General features: G+C 50.2%; 2 protein-coding genes across 2 annotated transcripts in view; both read right to left on the bottom strand.

Annotated features, from left to right (window-relative positions):
• LOC118261267 (olfactory receptor 14J1-like) overlaps window positions 1-10,136 on the bottom strand; it is a 28,437-nt gene continuing 18,301 nt past the window's right edge. The window contains exon 2 of the mRNA XM_035572027.2: window positions 1-1,031. Coding sequence (XP_035427920.1) covers window positions 1-930 — 930 coding nt within the window. The 5' untranslated portion in view covers window positions 931-1,031. The remainder of the gene's footprint in view (window positions 1,032-10,136) is intronic.
• Window positions 3,264-9,776, bottom strand: LOC118261266 (olfactory receptor 14J1-like). The gene is made up of 2 exons (XM_035572026.2): window positions 9,228-9,776; window positions 3,264-3,611 (listed from the first exon to the last, which is right to left on the bottom strand). The coding sequence occupies exons 1-2, from the start codon at window positions 9,774-9,776 to the stop codon at window positions 3,264-3,266; spliced, it is 897 nt and encodes a 298-aa protein (XP_035427919.2).

The raw sequence follows: 10,136 nt of genomic DNA, 5'->3' as shown, positions 1-10,136 counted from the left end.
CTAAGTGAATATTACCACTAGAATCAGTTTCTTCAGCGTGGCTTTCAGGTCCTGGTTCCTCATGCTGTAGATGAGGGGGTTCACTGCTGGAGGTACTACCACATATAAAACTGCCACCACCAGGTCCAACGATGGTGAGGAGTCAGAGGGGGGCTTCAGGTAGGCAACCATGGCAGTGCTGACAAACAGTGAGACCACGGCCAGGTGAGGGAGGCACGTGGAAAAGGCTTTGTGCCGGCCCTGCTCAGAGGGCATCCTCAGCACTGCCCTGAAGATCTGCACATAGGACAGCACAATGAAAACAAAACAACCAAAGACTAAAGAAACACTAAACACAAGTGCCCCAACTTCCCTGAGGTAGGCATCTGAGCAGGAGAGCTTGAGGATCTGGGGGATCTCACAGAAGAACTGGTCCACAGCATTGCCTTGGCAGAGGGGCAGGGAAAATGGAGTGGCCGTGTGCAGGACAGCATTGAGAAAGCCACTGCCCCAGGCAGCTGCTGCCATCTGGGCACAAGCTCTGCTGCCCACGAGGCTCCCGTAGTGCAGGGGCTTGCAGATGGCAGCGTAGCGGTCGTAGGCCATGATGGTGAGAAAACAATACTCCGCTCCAACAAAGAAGAGAAAGAAAAAGACCTGTGCAGCACATCCTTGATAGGAGATGGCCCTGGTGTCCCAGAGGGCATTGGCCATGGCTTTGGGCAGAGTGGTGGAGATGCAGCCCAGGTCGAGGAGGGCGAGGTTGAGGAGGAAGAAGTCCATGGGGGTGTGGAGGCGGTGGTCGAAGGCTACGGCGGTGAGGATGAGGCCGTTGCCCAGGAGGGCAGCCAGGTAGATGCCCAGGAAGAGCCCGAAGTGCAGGAGCTGCAGCTCCCGCGTGTCTGCGAATGCCGGCAGGAGGAACTCGCTCACAGAGCTGATGTTGGACATCTGATGTTTAGAGACATCGGGTTCTGCTCAAAGAATAGAAAGGCAGTAATAATGTACAACCGACTTACTAGAGAGAAACTGATACCATTTCTCATTTAAACCTCCCCAAATGATTCTCCACAGTCCAGGCAGGCATATGGCAGGTCCCTTTCCTGAGTTCTACTTGGTCCTGCCTTAGGGTGTCCCTGGGAGCAGGAGACTTTGCTCTGGGCAATGGTAGAGTCAGTCCTGTCCTACAGGCAGAGATAAAGAGGAATTTGGTGTCATCTCAGCTTTACTTTACTCCTAATATCAAAGACTTTTGCCCCAGTTTGGCTCACATTCAAACCAACTGCTGAGGAGTGCTGTTGGGATTTTTTTTTTTATTTTGTATTTTTTATTCTAGCTGCCCCAACACACCTGAAGGCTGTTTTTAAGTCAGAAGTCCAGACATCTCTCCTGCATTCCAAGTAAGACCCTGCGGATCCAGAGAGACAAAGGGACTGTACCCTTATAGCCCTGAGTCCTTTAGAGTGTTAAGACCCTAAGTCCATCGGTCCTGCTGTCAGCTGCCCTCTGCTGGCGTTTCTTTGATCTACAGGACAGTTGCACTCAGAAGTGCATCTCAAAAAAACCTGGACGCTGCTGAGAGCAGAGGAATCCAGGCTCCAAGTGCCCATCTCCAGACCCCCCACCCTGTCCCCGTACTCCCCTTCCCCCAAGCACCCTGACGGCTCACTCCATGGGCAGGAGAAATCCCCATCCCCAGGCAGCCTGGGAACAAGACCAGCAGCAGCACGGCCAGGTGCAGAAGCCAGGAGGAATGGCAGCGTGCTGCTGCCAGGGGAGGCAAGGCCAGGGAGGGACAGACGGACACTCAGCAGACCCTCCTGGGCTGCAGCTCTGCCTGCAGAGGAGGCAGCTCCTGCTCATTGCAAACGATCTGTGCTCACCTCAAGCCTGCAGACACCTCCCAAAGGCAGGGGGTATCAGGGCTTTTGTAGCTCCTAAAGATCAGCTAGGATAAAACCTGAGAGGACCACAATGATGGTGTTGGTGCAGTCTGTGGGCTGAGGTGTGGGAAGGGACTTTATGAAGTTCATTGATGGCATATTGGTCCCTCACTGCAATGCTCTAGGAGTCTCAGTCTCCTGTACAATCCTGACAATCCATTACCATGAAACCTGCCTCCCCTCCACTGCAGGAATCAGAAAGCACAGCCTACAGAATAAGGCTTGCCTTTCAGGTAGCCCCTGCCTTGGTCTTTCTCTTGAAACATCCAACCATAAATGCCATTCTCTAAAGCATCTTCTACTCCTCGCTGGAGAAAGAGAGAGACCCATCCTGACAGATGCTATCAGCCATCGGATGTGCCAGCTGTAGAAGACCCCTCTGGCAACCCCACCTGCATGGCCTTGCTAACAGAGACTCACGGTGCCAAGAGCCTGCAGATCTGTCCTGCCACACGCTGCCCTCTGTTGCTGCGCTCCTCACTGCCTCCAAGCCCTCTCTCCTCGTCTCCTCTGCCCGTGCCAGCTGCGGTCAGAGCCCCCAGCCCTGCTGCGCTGTGCAGAGGAGCTGCTCCTGGGCAGAGCTGTCTCTCTGCAGCGCTGCCCGCTTGCCACGAGCTCCCCTTGGGCCCAGGAGCCCGGCCCAGCTCAGCAGCACAGCACCCGACCATGGCATCGCTTGCTCTGTGCCATTGGGCTCCCTCGAGGTGTCCCCAAGGCCTCAGGGCTGACAGCTCCCGAAGGCAGCAGGGTCTCTGCTGGGATGTGGTGTCTGAAGCAGACTGAAGTCATCACCGAGTGCCCTTCTCTGAACACAGGAGGGATGACTTTTACAAGTGTGATTTGTGCTGTTGGACTGTTGTTGTCAAACATGTTGTGCTTTAACCTGTCAGGCACCGAAGCAATACAGAGCTGTTAGCTCACACCCACCACTCAAAAGCTTATTTGTTGAAATATAGACAGTTTAAAAAGACAGAAAATAAAGATAGAAGAATAACAGTAACAATAACAATAAAGAATAACACATTTTATTATTATTATTATTACATGTATAATGCAAGTGATGCAGAATGCAATTGCTCATCACAGATTGACCAATGCCCAGCCTTTCCCCAGGCAGGGGTCCCCCTGAACCTGGCCACTTGCACTTCATGTATCCGTGCCTCTAGGATGGAGGTAGATTTTTGCGTCCCATTTTCTCATGGCCTCTTCATGGTGACACAGTTAAAACCACAGGGTTGCACGTAGTATGCACGCACTATATCAACTTTCTTGGGCAGATGGATACTTACACCTGATAGCTGAGCTATTGGTTCGTGCAGGTGGGGAAGAAGATGTATTCTCTTATAGTTCTTGCACCTCGTGCGAAAGTTTCTCTGTAGACGAGATGCAGGCCCATAGGGAAGAAGAGAGACTTTCTTTGTAATGCCAGAGTTGGCTAGCCGATTCATCCACCATGGGTTCCTCTTGGTCTTTCCAGATCATTACTGCCAATGAGTTGGCATATGATGATGGTGCGCTCTGTACAAACGTCTGCCACATGGGTCGTGTGCACTTGACTTCATCTGGATCTTTGGACAGCTGTTTGTTGTCTAGGTTACTATCAATCACCTCCAACATGGCTAATTCCCTCAGGTACCGGATACCCCTCTCCATGGTGGTCCACTTTCCTGGTTGACGTACAAGATCTTTCTTGAAGGGAGACCTTTCGTTCAAGCATGACAGGATTAAGTTCCTTGTGTCCTTTTCCAATGGCTTTGTCAATCAAAATCCGGCTGCTTGGCTTCCCTGCCCTCTAATTCCAGGCTACTGGCCCTGTTCTCCCAGCACTGGGGCAGCCAGGTGACAATGTGCTCACCGAGATAATGGCTGAAATCTTTTCCCATATCTCCTGGCTAACACTGGGATAGGGACCAGTTGGTTTCTGATGCTTATATGATCTCTTCTTCTTTGTCCTCCTGCTTCCATGATGGCCCGACTTTGGAGAAACCTGCCTTATCTTCTTCTCCCTCCTTTCTTGTCTGGGTAGGAGTTTCTTTCCTTTCTAAAGAAAAACTGACTTCCACACCCATTGTTTTCACTTTCAAAAAGAGGCAACGGATACTGGCAGAGGTTGGTTCTCTGGCCCAGCCATGGGGCCCATTTCAGGGGCTGGAGTGGCTGCAGGGCCCATCACAGGAGTTGTTCTGGCTGCAGGACCTTTCAGAGCAGTTGGAGTGGCTGCAGGGCCTATCGCAGGTTTTGGAGTGGCTCTAGGGCCTGTCACAGGGGTCGGTTTAACTTTGGGTGCACCTCAGGAGCTGGAGTGCCTGCAGTGCTTGTTGCAATGTTTGGAGTGGCTTTGGACAGGCTATATGCCTGTCCTGGAGGAGAAGGGGGAGGTGCAGGAGAAAGGGAGAGGGAAGAAGTGGTGAAAAGCATCCCCCACTGTCCATCCCAGTTCCAGCCACCATCACCACCCGCCCTGCATACATTTCCTCCCCGAGGAGAAAAGGCAAAGAGTATAAAAGGGTGTAATTCTAAATAATTTTTAAGAAATGAAGAGATGATTCCTGAGTGTCCCGGTTTCAGGTAGGACAGAGTTAATTTTCCTCCTAGTAGCTGGTACGGTGCTATGTTTTGGATTAGAATGAGAAGAACGCTGATAACACGCTGATGTTTTAATTGTTGTAGAGCAGTGCTTACACCAAGCCAAGGACTTTTCAGCTTCTCGCTCTGTCCTGCTAGCGGGCAGGCTAGGGATGCAGCAGGAGCTGGGAGGGGACAGCCCCAGGACAGCTGACCCAAACTGGCCAAAGGAGTATTCCATACCATCTGACGTCATGCTGAACAATAGACAGGGGTGGCTAGCCGGGGTGGGGGGGCCGGCTGCTCGGGGATAAGCTGGGCATCAGTCAATGGGTGGTGAGCAATTGCATTGTGCATCACTTATTTCGTACACATTATTATTATTATTGTTGTTATTATTATTAATATTATTATTATTGTTATTATCATTATTATTGTTGTTGTTATTGTTATTATTATTTTCCTGTCTTAATAAACTGTCTTTATCTCAACTCACAGGCTTCACTTTCCTGTTTCTCTCCCCCATCCCAGAGAGGGAGGGGGGAGGGTAAGCGAACGGCTGTGTGGTGTTTGGCTGCCAGCCGGGCTAAACCACAACACCTGGGCAGAGCAGGAAGGGGGCCAGGGCATTCGTCCCCTCACCGCAGCCTGCCAGGACCTGCACAGCGCTCACGGAGCATCCAGGGCCAGGCTCTGCCCCGTGGTGCACAGGGAGAGGGCAAAGCCTCTCTGAAAAAGAGGCTGAAAGTGAAAAAGGTCCCTCCGCTGCCCCATGGTGTGACAGGGCCAGGGTGGGACAGGTTACCTTTATTTGATGTAGTTCTTATGTAATTGGCATTGGTGACGGCACAAAAAGAGAGTTCCTTCACCAGGGATGTACATCCTTCTTCATGTTAGGACACAACTCAGCGTCCTTCACTCTGCTTTATCTCACAGATGGACTGGATTAGGTCTCCTTGATTACTCTGAGGCACAGTGCAGTGCTTTTTGCCTTCTGCTACTCCAGCACAATAGGTGCGACTTTCCCTTACTCTGCGCATTGACCTGACGGGTCAATTCACATTTTTCACTTTCATATCCCTAGTTGGAAGGGGATGATTCCCCAGAGTGGGGCAAGCTGATGGGTTCTGCCTCAGCCCTTTGAAGTGTCCTGCTCTTGAGTCTTTCAGCCCGAGTTTTCCACACATGACCCATGATGGTAAATGGATGTTTAGGTGTCTCCTAGGAAGGAGGGAGAGTGTCTTGGGATCCCAATGGCCGTTTCAAATTTAGGTCTGTCCCAAGAAACGGCTGAAGAAGGAATTTGCCTTGAAGGGGTTTCCTGTGCTGGGCTGGGCTGCAGTTACAGGGACAAAGACCACTGCTGGCAGTGGAGGTGCCCTTGGAACTCCACCTGGCTCCACCTGATTTTCCCAAAGGGCTCCGGTCTCCTGCAGGTCTTTTCTGACATCTGCTGGTCCAGGGAACTGCCTCAAACACAGCGGGGCCACAGGAGGTTTTCCCTGGTTGCTTATGGTCAGACAGCAAAGCTCTGCCTGAATACCCAGTATTTCTTTTAGTCCTTAACTAATAAAGCAACTACTCATCAGCTCAAATGATTCAATCCCTTCCGTAAAAAGTCTCACGTGAAGTGTAATTTCTATCACGAAGAAATGTTAATTTCCATGATCTATATTCAGCACAGGAGAAGAAATACTGGTGTTCACCTGTACTTGCATTGTCATCACTTTGTCTATCATGGTGTGCTCCCTCATCTTCGAGGCACAAAACCTGACTTGATTACACAGACCCTGCTGAATGTCCCCTTTCCAGCTGCCTGTCTGGACCCATGCACTTCCCATGGTTCTCCTGCTTTGCCCTCCCCTTACTCTTTGATCATTCAGACCGCTCTCAGCAACCCAGTTGCTGCTTTGAGTTTCAGTGAGTTCCAGCTCGCCCATCTCTCAGCAGTCTGTCTAATGGTTTCCTTAGCAAGAAACTCATCGTTTCTCATTGAATTAGTATGATATGGGTTAATATTAACACAATTATTTTAAATTTCCTATTAATCAGTGTAAAATACATCCTGTACAGTCATCCTTATGGGAAGGTAAACTTCACTGGAGGCTAAAAAATTAGGAATTTCAACTTTTTATTTTTTATTTTTTTTTGAAAATTGCAGCATGATTTCCTGCTGTTTGTTTTTACATAGGAAAAACCCTGCTCTTCCTACCTATACAGGGCATCAAAGCAGTAACCGTTGACCAATATCTATAGGAAAATGATGCTCCAAACTGAAATGCAACAAAACTCAGCCTTTAAAAGGAGGAAAGATTTCTATTAGATGCTCTTTGAAATCTTCCTCATTAACTATACACCATGAAAGCTCTCCAATTAGCTGCACAAGTCTTGACGACTATCAGCTGCAGAGACAGAAGTGACCTCACAGTCACTGCCACAGTCACATTCCTCCTGCTGGGGCAGGAGATCCTGAGGCAGAGCTGAGCTCATCAGAGCATTCCCACCCATCTCCTCCTTGTGGCCCACAAGCTGATCCGATCCATGGCCCCTCACATCCGTCTCTGAATGCCATGCGACTGCACAGCAACCTCACTCTTCCTGCCCCGCCCCAAGGGGCCAAGAACCTAACATTAAGGGTTAGGAGGGGGGTTGAAGGTGAGGAGGTTAATGCACAGGAGGACAGGGTTTGGATGTTAGTGTTTCATGAATGGCATTAGGGACTACGGCGAACCTTTCTGGGTGAGAGCTTAAGCAAATATTGAGTGGGAGGGTTTGGTGTTGTGCTTGGGGTGTCATGTCTGTGGGTAGGGGATGGGCAGGCTTTGTGGTTTAGGGTTTTGTTTAGTTTTTTTTTTTTTGTTATTGTTGTTGTTTAACCCTACAAGTCTAGGGTTAAATAGAGCAATTACAAGCTAGTGCTAAGGGCAGGGATCAAGGTAAGCAAGAGAGTAAATTTAAGGGAAAGAGGCTATTGGCTGAGTTTTGGTTTCAGTGCATACTTTGAGCTCAGGCATAAGAGTAGTGGATTCCTGTCAGGGTTTGGGGTAGCATTTAGATTTATGAATTAAGGTTACTGATTGAACCCGGGGAAGGGCCTTATATGACTGTTTTAAGTCACTGCTACAGCAGCATCAGCATAACCTGAACCCTCTTACCTCGACAAATTCCTCAACTTCTGCTGGCCAAGCCCCTATTCCCTCCCCCAAATCTCACATCTCTCCTGTCCATGCTTCTCCTGACCTCCCCATGTCAGTCATCTCATTGGGATCTGCTTTCTGATGGCTTTCATGATCTCCGAGTTAAGGTTTAGGAGAGGGTTTAAGGTGAGGAGGTTAATGCACGGGAACAGGGGGTTAGAGATTAAGCAAATGTTTAGTGGGAGGGTTTGGTGTTCTTCTTGGGGTGTCAGGTCTGTGGTTAGGCTATGGGCAAACTTTGCACTTTAGGGTTTTCTTTAGCACTGGTAAGAAGTTCTCTAGGATTAAATAGAACATTTTAATGGCAGTGTAAAGGGAAGGGATCAGGGTGAGCAAGAGAGCAAGTGTAAAGGTGAGGGGCTGAGTTTTGGCTTCATGGGATTCTTTGAGGTCAGGCATTAGAGTAGTGAATTCCTGTCAGGGTGTGGAGCAGCATTTAGGTTTAGGGATTAAGGTTACTAGTTAAAATAGGGGAAGGGCTTTACGTGACTGTTTAAGTCAGTGTTAGAGCAGAATGAACATTACGTGAACCCTCTTACCTCTTCAAAATTGTTAATTTCCTCTTGTCAAGCCCCTGTTCCCTCCCGAAATCACACATCTCTCCTGGCCAGGCTTCTCACGAACTCCCCATATCAGTTGTCTTCTAAGGGGCACCTATCTGATGGCACTCGTGATCTCACAGTTCTGATCTCTGTCTCACCGCTGTTGGCTCCTCCATTCCTGAGACAGAAGTGGTGTTGTAGTCAGGAGGGCAAAGGGCACAAAGGTCTGTAGGAGCACCCTGCACAAGGCGCCCAGCAGCTCTGCACCACCACCACCACAGTGAGCTTCCTGCTTACGTGTTTTGGTTCGGGAATGGCTTCTGTGGATCCAGTGTGACGTTTCCCAGGCCATCATGCAGGCCTCAGATGCCCCCCTGGGCATCTGGGAGGCAGTGGCCACCTCTGTGTAGAAAGCTGCAAGCAGCCCTGAGGGATGACTTCAGGCAAAAGTTGGAATCTGTGACATGACAACCAGAGGAGCTGCTCTGCAGAGCAAGGGGTCGTGCAGAGGGAGGGCTGTGCTGGGCAGGCGGGGAGGCAGACCCACCTCATGGTGTTTAGCGATAGGGTTTTGTGATGACATTATTAGGAGGACAGCCATTGGATGGGATGAACGTGGAGGTCTTTTGCAACCTTAATGATTCTATGATTCTTCCAAGGCAGCAGAGAGGCAGAGCGCAGCGGGCAGTGAAGGGCAGCCCTGAGGGCCACCAGGGCTGCTCCTCCCAGTGGCAGCTGGGTTCTTGGCCCTGAGCTGGGACTGCTCCCCCAGCTACAGAGGTGATGGGAAGAGAGGAAAGTTGAGATCGAGAAAGTTCTCGTGGCTTCTTTATTGCCTATATGTACATTGGAAGCCTATTTCCATAAGTAGTTTAGATACTACTGTCAAAGTAAGTAAATTAATTAACAGGCAAAAGGCCAAGAATACTATTAAATCAAAATCAAAGATATTGAAGACATTCTTGAAACTTAAGAAGCATGTAGAGAAACAGTTTCCTCACTGCACCCTTGAGCTCCTTGTTTCTCATGCTGTAGATGAGGGGGTTCACTGCTGGAGGCACCACCGAGTACAGAAATGACACCACCAGGTCCAGGGATGGGGAAGAAATGGAGGGGGGCTTCAGGTAGGCAACCATGGCAGTGCTGACCAACAGGGAGACCACGGCTAGGTGGGGGAGGCACGTGGAAAAGGCTTTGTGCCGGCCCTGCTCAGAGGGCATCCTCAGCACTGCCCTGAAGATCTGCACATAGGACACCACAATGAAAACAAAGCAAACAACACCTAAAAAGAAGGTGATTGCAGTAAGCCCAACCTCCCTGAGGTAGGCATCTGAGCAGGAGAGCTTGAGGATCTGGGGGATTTCACAGAAGAACTGGTCCACAGCATTGCCTTGGCAGAGGGGCAATGAAAATGTAGTGGCCGTGTGCAGGACAGCATTGAGAAAGCCACTGCCCCAGGCAGCTGCTGCCATCTGGCCACAAGCTCTGCTGCCCACGAGGCTCTCGTAGTGCAGGGGCTTGCAGATGGCAGCGTAGCAGTCATAGGCCATGACAGTGAGAAGGGAATACTCTGCTCCAAGCAAGAAGACTAAAAAGAGGATTTGGACAGCACATCCCTGATAGGAGATGGCCCTGGTGTCCCAGAGGGCATTGGCCATGGCTTTGGGCAAGTGGTGGAGATGCAGCCCAGGTCGAGGAGGGCGAGCTAACCTGACACTAACCTGACACAGGGCGAGCTAAGTAACAGCACTTAGCTCAGGATAGACGCCTGAGGGACACCACTCAACACCAGCCTCCACTTGGACATAGAGCCCTTGACCATCGCTCCTGGGTGTGACCTTCAAGCCAACTCCTTATCCACCCAATGGTGCACCCATCAAACGCGTATCTCTCCAATTTGGAGACCAGAT

This window comes from Cygnus atratus, chromosome 31 (genome assembly GCF_013377495.2).
Source record: "Cygnus atratus isolate AKBS03 ecotype Queensland, Australia chromosome 31, CAtr_DNAZoo_HiC_assembly, whole genome shotgun sequence".
NCBI lineage: Eukaryota > Metazoa > Chordata > Aves > Anseriformes > Anatidae > Cygnus > Cygnus atratus.
Note: the sequence above shows the minus strand (reverse complement) of the source record. Positions and strands in the feature narration are given on the sequence as shown.